Genomic DNA, 22,563 nt, shown 5'->3' on the forward strand with positions numbered 1-22,563 from the left:
CAAAATACTTTTTTTATATTAAGTAGTGAAACTTTGAGAAAAAAAACTATAAGAATAATAAGTATTCTGCTTTCCTGTGGACTAAGTGATATATCTAATAATGTATTCAGTTTATAAAGTGGAATCTAGTGACCCATCTGCTTTAACTAATGCGTTTTGAAGACTGTACTCTCTATATCAGTATTCAATGTTAATATTAAAAGATTTTATAATGTAAATGGTAATGACAATTTTTGTTTGCTTGTAACTACTTATTAGTGGATGTGAACCTTTAAAATGAATCAGAACATTTAAATAAAAAATAATAAGAAAATTTATAGCAACGATTTTTTTTATCACACACATTGGTGTGATATCTGAAGGGAAGCTTCCATAAAGCATAATTTTAAAGACAGCATGATATCTGAGTATTACATGTGCCTGCTATGTAACTCACACATAGATCTATAGTTTAGTATTGAAAGCAGACCTGTGAAATTGTTTGCCATGGCGTAGCATCATCTTCACTTGGGTGGATCCCGTAATTCCATCTTCTCTGAACCACATAGAGCACTGGCTCCACAGAAATGTTGAATTTTGAAGACCACTTGATTTCAAGATTTCCTTGTTGAAGTTCACTGAAGCTTAATTCTTTTCTTGGCTTTAGAGGAACACCTACAACATAGAGAGTCAGAGTTTAGAAGAAGTGAGAGGTCCAAGACTGATATGTCTCATAATCAAATATTTTTTTATTCTTACTTTAGATTCTAAATCAGTAAAGGGGTGTACTAAATTAGAAAACAGGTTCTGTGTATTGTCTAGAAACAGTTCCAGCTTCAAATATGGCTTATTTTTGGTTTCACAGCTCAGGTATATTAAAGAAGCAGATCTGCATCTACAGTTTACAAAAGTGGTGCTGTTTCTTGGTAAAAGTCAATTTTCTTAATCTCATACCACTCTTTAAATAGCAATTAATAATGTTCATGATGACCAAAACATTCATATTAAACAAAATCTTGTCAAACAAAATGCTTTGCACAAAAGTTTGTATATACCTATCTATACCATATATTGTAGTCTTCAGTTTCAAGATATACATGTACTTGAATAAACATTGAAATGTACATGTTGCTTGCAAGCCAACAATCCTTAGTTCTCGCTTTACTTGATGAGCATTATGAACTCTGTCAGGTTGAATTTGTAGACTTTAAACCTTATCCCTAATTGTGATGTGCAATGATTCTACAATTTGCATGCAGAAATGTCCATCTGGTTTCCATTAAGATCCATTGGACTCAGTTGATTGGAAATAACTCAACCTCTCTGTCGAATGTAATTGTCAGCATATGGATTTCAACATCACAGAAGAGGTGAACAAGTACAAGTGCATTTCAATGTGTTCCTCTGCACAACTACCGCCAGGAACACCTAAAACAGATGTGATTTAGTCACTATTTCTTTCCTTTTTTTCCTGACTCCCGAAAAAATAAATCTGAATAAAAATATACTATCACGTTTGCAATGTAAGAGAGATTGTGTCCGCATGCACCATGCTTCATAGAGCATTTCTAAAACAATTAGAGTGATATCAGCATTCTCATTGATAGTTTACCATTTAGTTCAATATCTTTTTATCTATCATCCTTTATGATTAATCTTATAATATACAGTATCTTACAGGAATAAGTGTTGATTTTCCTCTTACATAGTTCCCATATATCGACAGACACTGCTTAAATGGGTTGTCTCCTTTTCACAAATGGTAAAATTATAAGGGGCTTGAAAAATCAAGCAAGTGTGCAATTTACCTCTTGTTAAAAATCCTATCCATTCCCAGGATGGAGGAATTTTTAACTTTATACTGTACAGCTGATTGACTAGGTTACTGACCACCCAGCAGTCCCTGCATGATCAATTACCTATGAATGGAGCATGTGGCACTAGTAAACGCCAGTACAGCCAGCTCATGCTAGTTGAATTGCTGGAGATGCCCAACTTTAGTCTCCCTGCATTTCTCCGATGCTGCAGAGGCAAATCTAGGAGAGAGCACAATTCAGACCGGCAGCAGCAGTGGCCTGCCCTCGGCTAAACAGGGAGCCAGAAAGCAGAGGAGCAGTACGCTGTAGAAGGTTCATTAAAGTGCAGATGTCATCACTCTTGACTTGCCTATATTATTAAATACCTGTATTTCATATAAACAGAACATTTTGGAAAATATTTTCCAACAACTCTGTACTTTACCATTCCTCTATTATTCTTTCTACAAATTGGTGCATACATGAACTACTAGGTACTACTATTCCCCTCAAAATATTAAAGTAGTGAGTTCCTAAAATCTGACACTGTCCATACTGATTGGACAGTGTTAGGTTATGGTAACACCCGGTTATCAATTTCTTCATACATATTTTGGAGAGTTATAAAGAAACAAACAACATGGACGCATACATAAAGTAGTTGATATATTCTGAAAAAAATTAAAGTCTACATGAAAAATGATAACAGGTCCTTCATAAATTATAAAAATGTGGTTAGTCGCAACTAAAGGCTACTTTACACACTGCGATATCAGTCCCGATATCGCTAGTGTGGGTACCCGCCCCCATCTGTTGCGCGACACGGGCAAATCGCTGCCCGTGCCGCACAACATCGCGCAGACCCGTCACACATACTTACCTGCCCGGCGACGTCGCTGTGACCAGCGAACCGCCTCCTTTCTAAGGGGGCGGTTCGTGCGGCATCACAGCGACGTCACTGAGCGGCCGCCCAATAGCAGCAGAGGGGCGGAGATGAGCGGGACGTAACATCCCGCCCACCTCCTTCCTTCCGCATTGCGGCCGGGTGGCAGGTAGGAGAGCTTCCTCGTTCCTGCGGTGTCACACATAGCGATGTGTGCTGCCGCAGGAGCGACGAACTACATCGTTACTGCTGCAGTAACGATAATCGAGAATGGACCCCCATGTCACCGATGAGCGATTTTGCACGTTTTTGCATTGATGCAAAATCGCTCATCGGTGTCACACGCAGCAACATCGCTAATGCGGCCGGATGTGCGTCACAAATTCCGTGACCCCAACGACTCCGCATTAGCGCTGTCGCAGCGTGTAAAGCCCCCTTTACACTACATGGTGGTTACCATAAGCCCCTGTGGTTGCCTTAGTTGGGTGTAAGAGAATTTTATAATTCAAAGGTCTTGTCCAGACAAAATTACTTGTTACCTGGTGGTTAACGTCTGTAAATATAACAAAATAAATCCTATTCGCCAACTGCTGCCCTCATGATCCAGGGAAGGCTGCTCCATGGTCTCCACTGGCACTAGAAGTAATAACTTTTGTCATTCACCTGGCCACAAGACCGCTGTGGCTTGACATAGGTTACAGTGGTCACATGAGTTTAACCACACGTCTACAGGAAAACATTTAATGATGTACTGTTCAAGTCAGCTGACACCTGCAGCCTATGATAAGCCCCACTAGCCGTGTAAATGGTTGAACAGTGACATTATCACCTCCGATGCTGGCGAATACATAGAGCAAACTACACTGGATCCAGTAGAGTGAAACTGTGAGTTTGATTTATTCTATCTTTACAACTCCAAACCCATGTAATGTGTACTTTTTTCTCCAAAGTATAGGCCTAGGCTATAGGAAAATTTGCAAACACCCTAAAACTGAGCTGTAGCAAGGTGGCCAAGATCATACAGTGGTTTCACAAGACAAGTTCCACTCAGAACAGGCCTCACCATGGCCAACCGAAGATGTTGCATGCACATGCTCAGCATCATATATAGAGGATGTCTTTTAAAAATAGAAATATGAGTGCTACCAGCATTGCTGCAGAAATTAAAAGGGTGGGGGGGGGTCAGCCTGTCCATGCTCAGACCATATGCACACTGGATCAAATTGGTCTGCATGGCAGTCATCCCAGATGGAAGCCTCTCTTATAGATGATGCAAAAGAAAGCCCACAGTTTGCTGAAGATAAGCAGACTAAGGACATGGACTACTAATAGCATGTCATGTCATGTGATCTGATGAGACCAAGAAAAACCTTTTTTGTTAAGATGTCATTAAGCATGTGTGGCTGCAACCAGGTGAGGAATACAAAGACAAGTGTATCTTGTCTACAGAAAAGTATGGTGGTAGGAGTGTCATGGTTTAGAGCTGCATGAGTGCTGCCGACTGTGGGGAGCTACAGGTCATTGGCGAATAATGAATACCAACATGTACTTTCACAAACTGAAGAAGAGCATGTTCCCACCCCTTTAGAAACTGGGCCATAGGGCATTATTCCAACATAATAGCGACCACAGACACACTTCAAAGATGACCTCACCCTTGCTAAAGAAATAAGAGTAAAGGTGCAGGACTGGTCAAGCATGTCTCCAGACCTAAAGCCTATTGAGAATCTGTGGGTCTTTTTCAAATGGAAGGTGGAGGCATGCAAGGTCTCTAACATCTAATACCTTCATGATTCCAGTGGCTCCTGTGAAGGTCTAGTGAACTCCATGCCCAAAAGAGGTAAGGCAGAACTTATTACATTATTTCTTATAATTTACCTAACAGTGATTAATTCTCAACCTCCATGGAGAATATTTTCCCCCAAACTCTCACGCGGGCAATCTAACTTACCCATCTCAGATATGCCAACTCAGTACAATAGGCAGCTAATTCCGTAGGAAGCCAATTACCTAATCACTCAGTATGTCTTTTTAGTGTCAAAGGAAAACAGAATCCCTAGAGGAAACTCATGGGAAGAATATGGAAACTAAAGCACATAATTCCCAAGTTCTTGTTCTCAATCAGAATCCCAAAGAAACAGTCTTAGCCACTTACGATAATAAATGTAAATGATTAAGTCAACATTTGAAAATTGCCTTCAATCATACAAGTAGAATCAGTTTACTATAACTCTATACTATAACTCTATGATGTATGGTCTGATGGGGGAATATGATCCACATGGTGAGGAGAAAAAAACAAATAATATCCAATAGAAAAACTAATATTCTTACGCATTTTACAGTAATTAGAACCCTCAATCATTCCCATGCTATGGAAAAGGACTCTAGAGAAGGCCAAACTCGGAGAACTCTTTTCATGGGAAGGATTCCTTTGTATGTATAAGCATAGATGAATGTTTTTAAGATTTTCCCAAATGCTGGATTATTTTGCTGTTTTAGGCACTTCTTATTTCACAAAGGACAACAAAACAAAATTTTACTGTTGGCTTTAAACGTTTGTGTTACAGGAACCTACAATTAGTGCAGTCTAGAAAAGAAAGGAAGCGACAAGACTAAATGGCCAATTTCCTCCACTTCCGAATACAATGTTCAATAGTTCTTCCTTGGTCCCTATCATTAAGGATGTCTGCTGTCAGTACATTCAGCTAAACACTGTGCAATACCACAATCTGATGCTACATAGGGCTGCATCTACCTCTATAGTATAAACACTTGACTAAAGCAGCAAGGCCCAAATGAGGGACTCAAAAATATAGCCTATAAAATTAAAATCATAGGGAAAATTTGTAAAAGTAAGGGTCTATAATATTGCAAACTTTAAAGCAGATTCACAGCCATTTATGATAATCCCTAAAGAAGAAAAGCAAAATGTATATTGGAGTGTGAAGGGGAGGAGCGGCATTTACTTATTTATTCACTTCTCAATACTTGGTATATTATTTCCAGAGCTTCCTGGGCACAGTGAATATATATTGTATTCATTATTTATTGCCGGTTATTGTAATTTATACATCATTCATAATGTACATTTACAATACAATACATGGTTTGTAACATAACATATTACATTTCATGTTTATATCTACTTTATTTGTGTATATATATATATATATATATATATATATATATATATATATATATATATATATATATACACACCGTGTGCAGAATTATTAGGCCAAGTTATATTTTAGAGGATTTTTTTTTAGTATTGATGAACAACTATGTTCTCAATCAACCCAAAAGACTCATAAATATCAAAGCTTAATTTTTTTGGAAGTTGGAGTGGGTTTTTTTAGATTTAGCTATCTTAGGAGGATTTCTGTTTTTGTAGGTAACTAATACTGTGCAGAATTATTGGGCAACTTAATAAAACCCAAATATATTCCCATCTCACTTGTTTATTTTCACCAGGTAAACCAATATAGCTGCACAAAATTTAAAAATAAACATTTCTGACATGCAAAAACAAAACCGCAAAAAATTAGTGACCAATATAGCCACCTTTCATTATGACACTCAACAGCCTACCATCCCTAGATTCTGTCAGTTGCTTGATCTGTTTACGATCAACATTGTGTGCAGCAGCCACCACAGCCTCCCAGACACTGTTCCGAGAGGTGTACTGTTTTCCCTCCCTGTAAATCTTACATTTTATGAGGGACCACAGGTTCTCTATGGGGTTCAGATCAGATGATCAAGGGGGCAATTTCATTATTTTTTCATCTTTTAGGCCTTTACTGACCAGCCACACTGTGGAGTAGTTGGATGCATGTGATGGAGCATTGTCCTGCATGAAAATCATGTTTTTCTTGAACGATACCGACATCTTCCTGAACCACTGCTTACAGAAGTTGTATGGAGCTCTCTGCCTTTTACTGATCGAGCCTCTGGTCCATCCATTTGGCAATTTCAAGACTGCTGCATCCCTCTGCAAGACATCTCACAGTTTTGGACTTTTCAGAGCCCGTCAAATCTCTCTTCTGATCCATGTTGCCAAAGGAATGGAAGTTGCCTAATAATTAAGCACACCTCATATAGGGTGTTGATGTCATTACATCACACCCCTCCTCATTACAGAGATGCACATCACCTGATTTACTTAATTGGTAGTTGGCTCTCAAGCCTATACAGCTTGGAGTAGGACAACATGTATAAAAAGTACCAGGTGATCAAAATACTCATTTGCCTAATAATTCTGAACAAAGTGTATAACACCATCACAAGAGAAATATAGAAATATAGAAATTAATGGACTGACTATGAATTTCAGGACAGGACAGGTCCTTCAAAGAGAGAGGATCCTTTCTATAATAACTCTCTATTCTGACCAATAAATAACAATTTTGAAGGGTACTCCATATTAACTCTGAATTTTCTAATAAATGAATCTTAGAAATGGGCCACCCCTTTAAACTCAACAGCATCCAGAAAAATGACATTCAGATTATATGAAGTTTAATATTTTACATTTAATGTGACTGTGCAAAGAAAAAGATAAAATTAAAATCAGAAGAAGATACGCAAAAGAAAATATGGGGACAGTTTGTTAAGTTGTTTATGAAGGAATTCTGGTGTAAAGAATTTTAAAAAGTCACAATATTTTTGTGCAACTTGGAAATTGGAAAAAATATTATGACTTTTGGCATTTTTTATGACAGTCCTGTTCATTTATGCAAATATAAATGGAGGATGGGCGGAACTGGGTGTGGCTATCTGTAAAATTCATGAAAAGTTATTCCACTTTAAAGGCTGGATTCACAAGAGTGCATCAGATGTGATATGCTAATCCCCCTCGGCTGCTGCTGTGCTACCAGTGTGAGCCAAGTGTCATGTAACTGTAATCTGATACTGTGATTGGATCACAGCTGCGGAGGAGAGGGAGATATCAATCTCCACATTTCTTCCATTGTCAGCTGATGCGATAATCGCACTGCACTCAGATAACATCCAAATGCAGTCCGATGTTTTTCTTGCACCCATAAACTTGTATGGGTGCGAATGACATGGCTCTCACTGAGAATCACAGCATAGTCTGGATGAGATAAAAGCTGACCATCTGCTCTCCCTCATGGAATAACATTGGTCCGAGTGCAATGTGAGATTTTCTCGCATTGAACTTGTCCGAATCATGCGCTCGTGTATCTGTAAAAACTTACTCCTGACGTACTGACCTTTCCCTGACAGACTGGAGTTCATTTCTGCTGGAGTCGCATGTAGTAATTAATAAATTACGTGCATCGTATGCCAGTGAACCCATTCGTTAGGAATATTGTGTACAGCACAATTCTTGACATATCGTCCCTTATATATTGTACTGTCCTCAAATTCGTAAGCAGAGTTTAAATGTAAAATGTTTATAAGAAGTTTTCTTTAAAATAAAATATGGATAATTCTACCAAATTACTAGAAATAACATCAGGTATCTCATCTGTAAGCTTAATATACAAGATAAAGCTTGTAACAAATAAGATATCAGGAAAGAACGATAGAAGCTTCAGGAATAACTGCACAACGCAGAAAAAAACCTCTAACCAGGTGGCTCGTGTCAGACAAACTATTTGTTATGTCTAATCTTATAATTGCAGGGATTTAACATTGTTGTCCCATGATATTAACAGATGGAGAACAGTAGCTCCGACACAATGAGGAATGATTTATCCTGAAACAAATTAACATAATAAGAAAATACATCGAATTTTATATTTTTGGAAACCTTAAGGGGTTGTACAAGGTAAGGGAATGAGAGTTTGCTCTTTTATTTTCTAGAAACACATTCATAAACTCCATGGGCCGTGCCTTGTACTGTAATTCCGTTCCATTTACATTACACAGTCAACAGACAGGCTTGGTACCTTTCTAAAAACAATAAAAGTTGCATTCTTCCAAAAACTCTTGATCAATGTGGTAAATTCCAAAAATATCAGATATACAAAATGAAAATAGAACATAAAGTCAAGATCATTGAAAACCAAAGAGCTCAAGCTACCCAGTCACTTTTCCCCATCAACTGCTGTGATGAGCCCCATATACCCTTTATATTATCCGCCAAAAAGGGTGGATTCAGACAAGTTTTGTCTAATGTGTATAGGTTTTGTAAAGGGATTTTTAACCTTTAACATTTTTTAGCTTTAAGGCCAGTGTCACACTTGCGATTGCCTCGCGTGTATCTTGCGCGAGTCTCACAGTGCATCACCCAGCACGGACGCACACTCTCCTCATAGGAGCGTCTCAGCTGCATGCAACCAACCCGCTCCTGTGAGGAGAGTGTGAGTCTATGATGGGTGATGAACCCTGAGACTCGCGCAAGATACACGCGAGGCAATCGCAAGTGTGACACTGGCCTTAGGCTTGCTCTCTAGAAAAAAAATTATCTTTAATTAACCCATTGTGCTCAGCACTTCTTGTCCACTACTTCTGGTCTATGCTGGCATGGCTGCAATAGTGACATCATGGCTATAACACATGACCACTGCACCCAGTCACCCAATCAACTCAGCAGTCTTGAGTAGTTTAAAATATCGTGACTGCTAAGCCCAGTGATTGGCTGCAGTGGTCATGTACTGTAGTTGTGACATCATCACTGCAGACATCTCAAAAGACTATGCCCAGAACTGGACCGAGAAGGAAAAAGTAAGATTGGGTTTGCTATTTTTACAAAAAACAAGCCTAAGGACTAGAAAGAAGTTTAAGGCTATGTTTATATGAAGCCAAAAAGGGAAAAAAATCTCTTGATCCTCTGAATATCAAATTTATTTCAAAATCAATATAGGCTGTCAGCGAAAGCAGTCCATGTTGATGTGTTTCGAGCAGATAGTCTTAATCAATACGATTAAGGCCATCTGGTCAAAAGGCGTCAACATGGACTGCTTTCCATGACAACCTATATTGTTTTTTATGATTTTGAAATAACTTGGATATTCAGAGGATCATCGGATTTTTCTCCCTTTTTCTGTCTTTATATTGATAAATCTAAAAATAAGAAGCGCTGATAGGGTAACACCAGATGACAAGTGTAGTATATAAAAGAAATATACACTCACCTACTGTGGTTGTGAAAGTCACAACCATTGATAAGCATGAGATAATGGCGTCTGCTGCAGCCTCACATGGATGAGCATTCAAACAGGAGTAGAGAAGGGGTTAACGCCACGCATCAGCCAGATGAAAATGTAGAGATGTTGATGAATAAATATCTTTTTTATTTCATCGGTCTACGCATTTCGAAGTTGAGACCTCTTCCTCAGGACCAGAACATCAACCTGTCCTGATGTCCTGGTCCTGAGGAAGACGTTTTGACCTCGAAACGCGTAGACCGATGAAATAAAAAAGATATTTATTCATCAACATCTCTACACTTTCATCTGGCTGATGCGCGGCGTTAACCCCTTCTCTACTCCTGTTTGAATGCTCTGTCTTTATGTTAGAATATAGAATTACCGTATTTTCTGGCGTATAAGATGACTGGGTGTATAAGACGACCCCCAACTTATCCAGTTAAAATATAGAGTTTGGGGTTTATCGTATATACTCGAGTGTAAGCCGACCCAAGTAATATCACCATTGTTTAGTGATGTCCCCTGCTGTAAAATCCTGTGCAGTTATGAACCCATTGTTTAATAATGCATCCTGCTGTAATGTCCCCATTGTATAGTAATGTGCCCTATCCTTAATGCCCTGTGCAATAATGTCTCCATTGTTTAACAATGCCCTCCTGCTGGTTCCTTTCTGTCCCCTATGTGCAGTTCTTTACACACAATAAAAGATATTCTCACCTCTCCTCTGTGCCCGCGCTGCCTGCAGCTGCTTCTTGCAGACTGCAGCCCCACAGACTCTTCCATGATAGCGCGAATGGAGCGGCCGCTGCAGGATGTTGTCACAGCTTTACCACAGTTGAATACTTTACGGCGCCATAAAGCATCCAACTGCAGTAAAGCGCGTCCAATACACAGGGCCACCGCTACTGTCAGCTCTTTACTGCAGTTGAATGCTTTGTGGCACCGTAAAGTATTCAACTGTAGTAAAGCCATGACGACATCCTGCAGCAGTCCCTCCGTGCACTGGATGCTATCACAGAGGGGTCTGTGTGCCTGCGGACTGCAAGAAACATCTGGCGGCAGCATTGGGCACAGAGGAGAGGTGAGAATATCTTTTATTGTGTGTAAAGTGATGACACCCAGCATATAAGATGACCCCCGACTTTTGAGAAGATTTTCAGGGGTTAAAAAGTCGTCTTATATGCTGGAAAATACGGTATATTAGAATTCCATGAGCGGAGCTGAAAGCAGCAATGTGGTGAGTTTCTCTGGACTTTGGTTAATGCTATGTTTACATGTTGTGTTTTTGCTGCATTTTTTAGTGTTTTTTTCATGAGTTTTATGCAAATTAAAAGCTGCTTTTTAGAGTAGCAGAAAAACCTATGAGATTTCATGCACACATTTGGGTTTCTTTTCCTGACTGAAATGGAAAACTGCTGTATTTTTTGTAAGAAGCAGCAAGTTAATTCTTTCAGCCTTTTTGCCGCCTCTTTTCACCATTGAAAGCAATGCAAAAACACAGCTGCAGTTTTTGCTGCATTTTTGCTGTGAATTAAACAAACTTTATTTAAACATGTGCTGTGGACAAATGACACTCCTAAATCACAGGTAAAAAACGCATCAAAACCTTTATTATTGGAAGCAGCTTTTTTACTACCAAGAGAGCAGATTTTTGCTGCTGAAAAAAGCAATGTGTGAACATACCCTAAGGTTCTTGTGCATCATGTGCCGAGTAGACAGTTTGCCCTAGTGCCAAACCCATTAATGCTATTCCTGATTATTCAAACACAATCTAATTTCAGAAGGCTCCATTGTAATTATCAATCCAACTTTGCTTGTCTTCTTGTGAAATGAATGGATTCTGCTTAGGAATGTTTCCTTTGGTTGCTCTGAATTCATTAGTGATGGTACGTGTCAGCATGTTTCTGTTAGAGCAATATACACTGCCAGATGTGGGAGATATCATTAGTACTATTAAGCTAAGTATTTCCTTTAATTCATCATGTAATGAAAGAGTGTGAGGTCCACATGGCTCTGCTGGCCTGAATAACATGCCCTATTCTGAATAATGACTACTTTCTACTCTACATTTGCAGAATTGGACATGCTTGACTTTAATAATGTATCTTTTATAATGCCCAACCACTCTTTAGTATCACTTTCTTTAGATAATGAAAGAGTTATAAGGAGAGCACAATTAGCCTCTTATCCTCCAGGTAAAAAGCATCTTCTTTATAAGAGCCCTTCATTGAATGCTGAGATCCTACTGTGAGTGGTCAGACAATGGGCTGATGTCAGGCTATTCACAGGATATTTGCTGGGAGCAAAGTAGTCACATAATGAACTGTCAACCTCGTACTTACCAGAACGTCTCCAACGATATTCTAGTATTAAGTGGTGTGCAGCTTACTATAAGGCAAAAATAGGAAAATAGGGGGCAGGCCTCTGGACCTAGACTCATTATCCACTTAATATAATTTCACTTGAAAATACTGTATTTTCCGGTTTGCGGGGTGTCGAAGTGGCAGCGGGCACCATTGATCTGCTGTCAGACTGCGGGCTGCTTTGATATTTAAGGGCCGTGACACTCCACGAGCCCGCAGTATTGCCGACCCTCCACACACTGACCCTCTTGAGCCGCGACACCCCATCCTTCAAGCCCGCAGCAATGACGACCCTCAAGAGCCACGACACCCCCTCCTCCGAACCCACAGCATTGCTTACACTGCCTCCTGAGACCTTCATGATCCGCTCCAACACCGCCGCTCTCCCTGGTAAGCTAATGTAAGAGGCACTAGGATTATAAGATGGACCCTCATTTTAACAGTAAAAATAGTTTTTTTCCTATTTTCTTCCTTCAAATTTAGGGTGCATCTTATAATCCAGTGCATTTTATAATCCGGTGCATCTTATAAAACAAAAAATATGGTACTTTCTTTCTGCAGCAGGACTATGACCCAAAACATACAGCCAAAATTATTATGAACTATCTTCAAAATAAAGAGGAACATGAAGCCCTAGAAGTGAAGATATGGTCCCGAGAGAGCCTTGATTTCCCAACATCAAGTCTGGCTGGGATTATATGAAGAGACAAGGATTCACACAAGCCTACATTCACCGAAGAGCTGTGGTTGGTTGTCCAAGATGTTTGGAACAACCTTAAGGGCCCGTTACATGCGGCGATTCATCGGGAGATATGTCATCGGGGTCACAAATTCCATGACGCACATCCGGCACTGTTTGCGTCGTTGCGTGTGACACCTACGAGCGACTCTGAACGATCGCAAATATGATGAAAATCGTGGATCGTTGACACGTCGTTCATTTTCAAAAAATTGTTCGTTTTGGGGAAGCAGCCGACATATTGCTCCGTTTGACACCCTGCCAACATCGAACAACATTCAAATGACCGCCTGGGTCCAACAATATACAGTTAGGTCCAGAAATATTTGGACAGTGACACAATTTTCGCGAGTTGGGCTCTGCATGCCACCACATTGGATTTGAAATGAAACCTCTACAACAGAATTCAAGTGCAGATTGTAACGTTTACTTTGAAGGTTTGAACAAAAATATCTGATAGAAATTGTAGGAATTGTACACATTTCTTTACAAACACTCCACATTTTAGGAGGTCAAAAGTGATTGGACAAATAAACCAAACCCAAACAAAATATTTTTATTTTCAATATTTTGTTGCGAATCCTTTGGAGGCAATCACTGCCTTAAGTCTGGAACCCATGGACATCACCAAACGCTGTGTTTCCTCCTTCTTAATGCTTTGCCAGGCCTTTACAGCCGCAGCCTTCAGGTCTTGCTTGTTTGTGGGTCTTTACGTCTTAAGTCTGGATTTGAGCAAGTGAAATGCATGCTCAATTGGGTTAAGATCTGGTGATTGACTTGGCCATTGCAGAATGTTCCACTTTTTTGCACTCATGAACTCCTGGGTAGCTTTGGCTGTATGCTTGGGGTCATTGTCCATCTGTACTATGAAGCGCCGTCCGATCAACTTTGCGGCATTTGGCTGAATCTGGGCTGAAAGTATATCCCGGTACACTTCAGAATTCATCCGGCTACTCTTGTCTGCTGTTATGTCATCAATAAACACAAGTGACCCAGTGCCATTGAAAGCCATGCATGCCCATGCCATCACGTTGCCTCCACTATGTTTTACAGAGGATGTGGTGTGCCTTGGATCATGTGCCGTTCCCTTTCTTCTCCAAACTTTTTTCTTCCCATCATTCTGGTACAGGTTGATCTTTGTCTCATCTGTCCATAGAATACGTTTCCAGAACTGAGCTGGCTTCATGAGGTGTTTTTCAGCAAATTTAACTCTGGCCTGTCTATTTTTGGAATTGATGAATGGTTTGCATCTAGATATGAACCCTTTGTATTTACTTTCATGGAGTCTTCTCTTTACTGTTGACTTAGAGACAGATACACCTACTTCACTGAGAGTGTTCTGGACTTCAGTTGATATTGTGAACGGGTTCTTCTTCACCAAAGAAAGTATGCGGCGATCATCCACCACTGTTGTCATCCGTGGACGCCCAGGCCTCTTTGAGTTCCCAAGCTCACCAGTCAATTCCTTTTTTCTCAGAATGTACCCGACTGTTGATTTTGCTACTCCAAGCATGTCTGCTATCTCTCTAATGGATTTTTGCTTTTTTTTTCATCCTCAGGATCTTCTGCTTCACCTCAATTGAGAGTTCCTTAGACCGCATGTTGTCTGGTCACAGCAACAGCTTCCAAATGCAAAACCACACACCTGTAATCAACCCAAGACCTTTTAACTACTTCATTGATTACAGGTTAACGAGGGAGACGCCTTCAGAGTTAATTGCAGCCCTTAGAGTCCCTTGTCCAATTACTTTTGGTCCCTTGAAAAAGAGGAGGCTATGCATTACAGAGCTATGATTCCTAAACCCTTTCTCCGATTTGGATGTGAAAACTCTCATATTGCAGCTGGGAGTGTGCACTTTCAGCCCATATTATATATATAATTGTATTTCTGAACATGTTTTTGTAAACAGCTAAAATAACAAAACTTGTGTCACTGTCCAAATATTTCTGGCCCTGACTGTATCGTTGATCGCTGATGCGTCCATTTTGAGATCGTTACGTTTAACAGCAAATAAATGACCAATAAGCGATACCGGCAAATCGTTAATACGATCTGGGCGTGTTACGTCGCACATTCGATCGCCTGATAAATCGACGCGTGTCAAGCGGCCTTTATTGTCAAGTTCCTTAAAATCCTATGCGCCAGTGTATCCAAAAAAATTTACGTTTTCATGCTGGTTTAAAGGCAAAAGGCGAGCACTCCAAATATTGATTGATTTAGATTTATTTTTTGTTCATTCAGTTGCCAAAACGATAAAAATAAACTATTTTCACTTCTTTTTTTTTTTTTTAAACATTCTTACTTTGCCACATACTTTCCACACCTGCCTAAAACTTTTGCACACTAGTGTACAAAATTTGGGATCTATGTATATATTTTTAATTAATTGATGCTGAGCACATACATATTAGCTTTTGCAATAAGATGAGAAAAAATAAAAAAAGTTGGGCGTGCAGCTCCTCTAAATTAGCTTCATTGAAAGTAATCCAATACCTAAAACTCCAATAGCATCTTACAGACAGAGCAGATAGCTGCCACCAAATTGAAAAACTCAGCATTACCATACACTACAAAGTCAAAAATTTGTTTTAGTAGGTGCGATATCGTATCCTATTTATCCTGCTATAACAATAACACAGTTGGTATCAAAGGTTTTGTTTTGTCAGCTGTCCCACAGCGATGTATGAGAAAATTATTCAGATTGCAGTATGTATCAACCAGAATATTCCCAAAATCTTTTCTTGATCATATTGCCAGGCATGGTGCATGATTGTTATGTTATTTTCAACAATAAGTATTATTATTATCATTATTTTGTTTTTTTTGTTTGATTTTTTTTATCAATGTTTACCTTTTTCTAAATAATGGAGCATTGTGATTTAGAGTTAGAGATACAAAAGTTGACTTGTAATAAACCTCTATGAATTCCTTTGAAGAATGGAAAAGGGTTAAACAAAACATTAAAAGGCGGGGAATGGTATGGAATATAGTAAGCTCCCCTTTCCCTTTAAACTGAGTCCCTATGCCACCTCTGCAGTTTTACTGGTCCTCCACATGAGTCTTGGGTTATTCTGGCAATAAAGCCCACATACTCTCCATATTGACCACATCAGGGGAAGTATAAGGAGATGGATGAGGGCCTAGGACAGTATAATAATTTTTTTTAACCCCTTCTAGTTATTATGCTTTTAGGTCTAGAGAGGCATTAGGAACCCAGCGACCCACCACCCAGCGATTTTTCATTTTTTGTTTATTCCTCCCTTTCTTCCAAGAGCCATACCTTATTTATCTTTCTATCAATATAGCCATACGAAGGGTTGTTTTTGGTGGGACGAGTTGTACTTTTGAATTACACCATTCATTCGGCCACATATTATATTGGAACACAGGGGAAAAAAATCCAAGTGTGGCGAAATTGTAAAAAAAAAAGTGTAATTCCACAATAGTTTGTTTTTTTTTATTTACCATGTTGACTATATGGTAAAACTGACCTGGAAATATGATTCCCCAGGTCAGTACGTGTTCAAAGATATCAAACATGGATAGGTTTCTTTTATTTTTTTAATTCAGTAGTGAAAAAAAATCAGACAGTTGTAAAAAAAACAAAACAGAATTGTGTTTTTATCGACATTTTTTGAGACCCAAAACATTCTCAATTTTTGGTATCTGTGGCTAAAGTGATGACTTGTTTTTTGCATCCTGCACTAATGTTTTTAATTATACCATTTTGGTGTAGATATGATGTTTTGATCTCCTTTTATTGCATTTTATTGTAATGTGGAAACACATTCTAACATTTTTATTTTTTATCATTATCTCTTTACCAAACAGATTAATTTAATATACATTTTGGTAGGTCAGGCATTTCTGAACTAGTTAATATAAAATGTGTATTTTTTTATTATTTTATTCAGTGGGACAAAAGGGGGTGGTTTGAATTTTTGTGTTTGTTTTTTTTTCACCCTTAGGCTATGTGCCCATGCTGCGGAAAATGCGCGGATTTTGCCACGGATTTCTCGTGGAAAAGCCGCGGATTTCCCGAAAATCTGCAGCACAGGTACTTCCCAGCCATTTCTATGGCATTTTGGAAATGCTGTGTCCACGCTGCGGATTTTTCCGCAGCGGATTTCGTGCGGATTTTGGTCCGGAAAAATCTGCAACATGTCAATTATTGTTGCGGATTTTCATCCGGATTTTGGCTTTAAAATTGGGGAAAAAAAAAAAAAACGCACCAAAATCCGCATCAAATCCGCGGCAATTCCGCGGTAAATCCGCGGGATTTTGCGGGAAAGCTGCGGATTTTGATGCAGAAAAATCCGCAGCTACATTCTCCCATGGACACATAGCCTTAGGTGACTTGAAGCTACAATCTTCTGATAACTTGTGTTATACAGAGCAGGGCATCTGTATAACAGAAAGGCTCATCTCCTGTGAATGCCGACAGCCCAGCCGGCATTCACAAGACTGTGTCATGACAATGAAACGGGTCATCAGCTGACCCCCGGCTGTCTTAAAAAAACATCGGTGCCCCATGATCACGTTACTGGGTCTTCAATGTGTTTGGGGAATGGCACACTCCTTGTTGGTGCGAGTTAAATATTGCTGTCAGAGATTTAAAGTGAACCTGTTACCAGATATGGCGACTATAAGCTGCGGCCACCACCAGTGGGCTCTTATATACACCATTCTAACATGCTGCATATAAGAGCCAATGCCACTGTGTAGAACATAAAAATCACTTTATAATACTCCCCTAAGGGGTCTCCTCCTGAGGTCCTGCGCATTTTGACCTGCCCTGGGCAGGGCATTTCAAAGTATTGTAATGCACCTGCGTGGGACCTCAATGCCGGCTAGTGTAGATGACATAAGATGCGTCATTTCCCCAGGCTTCAGAAAAAGGAGGACAAAGATGGCCAAAAGAGGAGGCATTGGTACAAGAGAATGGAGCCACCCACCCGACCAATGTGCACCCCAGTACCCCTCAGGTGAGTATTATTATGTGATTTTTATGTTCTACACAGTAGCATGGACGCTTATATACAGTACAGCATGTTAGAATGCTGTATATAAGAGCCCACTGGTGGTGGCCGCAGCTTATAGTCGCCAACTTTGGTGACAAGTTCCTTTTAACTAGTTAGCAAACCTGGGTGGATGTCTGATCCACCCTTGCCTGTTAGAGTTACAACTTAAGCAAGCATTTTTGACCTTAGGGAGATCAACATATTCACTGCGGAGACACCATCACATGTTTCTCAACGCAGTGAATCTAGAGCAACGCCCCCTGGGAAGTATGCAAATAAGAAAGCTGCGAAGACACCATCACGTGTTTCTCAACGCTGCCAGGAAACTAGCCAGGTCTTTCACCGGGAAGGAACAACCACGGGAAGGGCAGTCTCCAGTCAAGGAGACCACCTATACCAAACATGGTATCCATCCACAGACAGCCGTTTCGGGGTATTTGCCCCTTATCAGTGTGGAGTAGGAATCTGGCTACTGGGGGCAATGCCTAGTAAAAGACTACTTAAGCAAGCATTGTTGACCTTAGGGAGATCAACATATCCACTGCGGAGACACCATCCCGTGTTTCTCAACGCAGTGATTCTAGAGCAACGCCCCCTGGGAAGTATGCAAATAAGAAAGCCGCGGAGACACCATCACGTGTTTCTCAACGCTGCCAGGAAACTAGCCAGGTCTTTCACCGAGAAGGAACAACCACGGGAAGGGCAGTCTCTAGTCAAGGAGACCACCTATACCAAACATGGTATCCATCCACAGACAGCCGTTTCGGGGTATTTGCCCCTCATCAGTGTGGAGTAGGAATCTGGCTAGTGGGGGCAATGCCTAGTAAAAGACTACTTAAGCAAGCATTGCTGACCTTAGGGAGATCAACATATCCACTGCGGAGACACCATCACGTGTTTCTCAACGCAGTGATTCTAGAGCAACGCCCCCTGGGAAGTATGCAAATAAGAAAGCCGCGGAGACACCATCATGTGTTTCTCAACGCTGCCAGGAAACTAGCCAGGTCTTTCACCGAGAAGGAACAACCACGGGAAGGGCAGTCTCCAGTCAAGGAGACCACCCATACCAAACATGGTATCCATCCACAGACAGCCATTTCGGGGTATTTGCTCCTGATCAGTGTGGAGTAGGAATCTGGCTAGTGGGGGCAATGCCTAGTAAAAGACTACTTAAGCAAGCATTGTTGATCTTAGGGAGATCAACATATCCACTGCGGAGACACCATCACGTGTTTCTCAATGCAGTGATTCTAGAGCAACGCCCCCTGGGAAGTATGCAAACTAGGCATTGCCCCCACTATCCAGATTCCTACTCCACACTGATGAGGGGCAAATACCCCGAAACGGCTGTCTGTGGATGGATACCATGTTTGGTATAGGTGGTCTCCTTGACTGGAGACTGCCCTTCCCGTGGTTGTTCCTTCCCGGTGAAAGACCTGGCTAGTTTCCTGGCAGCGTTGAGAAACACGTGATGGTGTCTCCGCAGGCTTTCTTATTTGTTAGAGTTACAAGACATGTGCAGGGAAATATGCGGGCTCACTGCGCGAGCCCGCATCAGAAGGACGAACATGACTTTGGACGTACCAGTACATCCAAGGATGTAAAGGGGTTAAAGAAAAAACAAAAATAAAGAGCAAAAGTTCATTCTTTGCATTAATTTCAATTCTTTCTGGGTCATCTACAGCCAGAAATTATATTCCCACCAGCTGCACAATAACCTATGCTTCTAACTGCAGGAAATATCGATACGTTCTTAAGAAGTCCTACCTTTGTACAGGTTTTTAGGTACTTGACATGTATGACCACATCCATTTGAACAGCATTTCTTTACCCCAGAGCATTCATTATCAGCATCACAACTTTCCACACAGGCTGCTGCAAATCCACTGGCTTTCTCTGGAGCTGGGCAGTCGCCTTGCTTCACTGACAAGACGGATTTTAGAAACTCACAGCTGGTTAAACATTCATAGTGCTTCTTCGGAAACAGCGGCTGAAAATAAAATGATAGAAAATGTTACTATTACTTCCTCTGCTGACTCCAACTTTTACTATGTTCTGCATGAACACTGCGAAAAGCTGAAAAAATATAGAATCTATAAGCTTTACTGCATCAATGTATGTTCTCCCTCCTGATGTGCCGTCTGATCCATTAATAATGTACCAAGGAAAGAAGATCAGATGGACAAGTAATAGTAATAAACACATGCAAATCCATATTAAAATTGACAATGACCTTCAACCTACCATGTGCTGCTGTCTAAATACTGGTGACTTCTTTTGTAGTGAATATAGCAATGAGGTGATTAAAATTTAACCTTTAATGAGACTAGATAAAAAAAAACACAAATCAAAAAGTGCTTGTGCAGTAAAAACACTGCCAATCTGCAGTGTGTTTTAGGTAACCCATAAACAGTCAGTATATTATTGGGTATCACCTATGTTCCTACCCAGCGGGGATTAGAAAACACATATAGTGAGCGGTGTAATTAATTCAACGCAGGATATGCCTAGGACAAAGATCACATCAACCTCATAAATCAAATAATGGATTGATCTCACCCAGTCCAGTCGTCAAAATCCATCCTGCCAACGAACCGTCCACTCTGGTCATATAGGTGGGTCAGGAGCAGGGCCTTGCATAATGGCGAATATACTGGCCCTAAATAATATAGCTCCCACCCTGACAAGGGTAGTCCACAGCTAGCCCTATACTGTGGCTTCCCACAGTTGGTCCTGGTTAGTCTTTGAATTTTAGCTAGCTGGAATCAGTTAGGGCTTATGTCCTGTTGGAAGCTTGAATGGTGCACGGATCTCCCCTGACGAGCCAGAGGTGGCGAAACGCGTTGGTCAGTCTTTGAATATACCTAGCTGGGATCAGTTAGGGCTTATGTCCTCTTGCAAGCTTGAATGGTGCACGCATCTCAACTAATGAGCTAGAGGCGGCGAAATGCGTTGGGAGGCACCAGGATCAACTGGGGGAAGCCACAGTATAGGGCTAGCTGTGGACTGCCCTTGTCAGGGCGGGAGCTATATTATTTAGGGCTAGTGTATTACTACTACGCAAGGCCCTGCTCCTGACCCACCTATATGACCAGAGTGCATGGTTCAGTGGCAGGATAGATTTTGACGACTGGACTGGGTGAGATCAATCCATTATTTGATTTATGAGGTTGAAGTGATCTTTGTCCTAGGCATATCATGCGTTGAATTTATTACACCGCTCACTATATGTGTTTTCTAATCCCCGCTGGGTAGGAACATAGGTGGTACCCAATAATATACTGACTGTTTATGGGTCACCTAAAACACACTGCAGATTGTCAGTGTTTTTACTGCACGAGCACTTTTTGATTTGTGTTTTGTTTTATCTACTCTCATTAAAGGTTACATTTTAATCACCTCATTGCTATATTCACTATTATTTGTGAGGTACTCATTCTTACCGGGGTGATTTTCACCTTTGCCGCTATTTTCTGACTTCTTATGTACCAACTACTCATGATTTGGGGACAAGCTCAATCCGCAGAGTAAAAAATAAAAAAAACCCTTTATTGTATATCCTTTCAAATTGGATAGCAGGTTTACAGAGCATTAGAAATCTTCAACGCGTTTCGAATGCGCAAAATATTTTTAATTATGAAGATTCCAATCCAATTTTGTCCTAAGACGTTTAACCTGTTTGGACCGCATTGAAGATTTTTTTTTTAAAATCTGTGGATTCAGCTTGTCCAGAATTGGGCTTCCATTGCAGCTTTAAGAGTAACACCTTTTCTGGTGAATGTTCCTGGGTTCATTTTCCTATATCTAAACAGAGTTGTTGAAAAAAAATCGTAAACTAAAATTTTGTATTATGCTCGTCAAAAGTGTTGCTTTATTTAAGAAAAAGTTGCAAATTGTTGTACTTATCTCTCACATAAGTTTAGATTTGAATTTTTATTATGTTAGGACAGCCTTAGGCCTCCATCGCACATTGGTGTATCCGGTATGTGTGACATTGGTACCGGAGATACGGAAACACATAGACCCATTAAAATCAATTGGCTTGCTCACACGTCTGTGTTTTGACATGGACTGTGTGTAGCACACGCATGTCCTTGTGCTCAACACGGCAACATGTCCTTTTTCTGCCGGCAGCATGGGTGTCACATGGACCGCACACTGATGTGATCAGTGTGACATGTATTGGAGAAAACACCTGTCCCTTAAAAAATAATAATAAAAAAAATATATATATGCTGTCTCTGGCACTACTATTGCTTCCGGGTCCTGCTCATTATGCTTATGCATATTCACTCTGCACTTACTACGAACCCGAAAGTAACAGCTTCGCCGGTGACAGGCAAGTATAAAAGTTGATGCTGTCCTTGTGCTATCCAGATGTCATATGGATAGCACACAGAGAATACACACAAACATACTGACCTATCACACAGACTGTCACACACGTGTGTTAAATGCACGAACATGTGAAAAGGTGACTGCATTCATAGATCCCTGAGAGTGTAACTATCCAAGAGAAGCAGATTGATTGTTTTCTCAGGTGTCATCCTTGCTGCATCCATTTTCTTCTCTCATTCTTTTTACCCATCACTGAGGCAGGTAGATTGTCTGAATTTTTTTATCTATTGACTTTTGGCAAGGCATCAGTTAAAACAGATGA

General features: G+C 40.3%; 1 protein-coding gene across 2 annotated transcripts in view; it reads right to left on the minus strand.

Annotated features, from left to right (window-relative positions):
• Window positions 1-22,563, minus strand: part of ANOS1 (anosmin 1) — a 356,611-nt gene that overhangs the window by 181,778 nt on the left and 152,270 nt on the right. For both annotated transcript variants that reach the window (XM_075335484.1, XM_075335483.1), the window contains 2 exons: window positions 19,671-19,893; window positions 470-654 (listed from right to left, as the gene is read on the minus strand). In XM_075335484.1, the coding sequence (XP_075191599.1) occupies window positions 470-654; window positions 19,671-19,893 (408 nt within the window). The remainder of the gene's footprint in view (window positions 1-469; window positions 655-19,670; window positions 19,894-22,563) is intronic.

The sequence above is a fragment of the Anomaloglossus baeobatrachus genome, chromosome 2, assembly GCF_048569485.1.
Source record: "Anomaloglossus baeobatrachus isolate aAnoBae1 chromosome 2, aAnoBae1.hap1, whole genome shotgun sequence".
NCBI lineage: Eukaryota > Metazoa > Chordata > Amphibia > Anura > Aromobatidae > Anomaloglossus > Anomaloglossus baeobatrachus.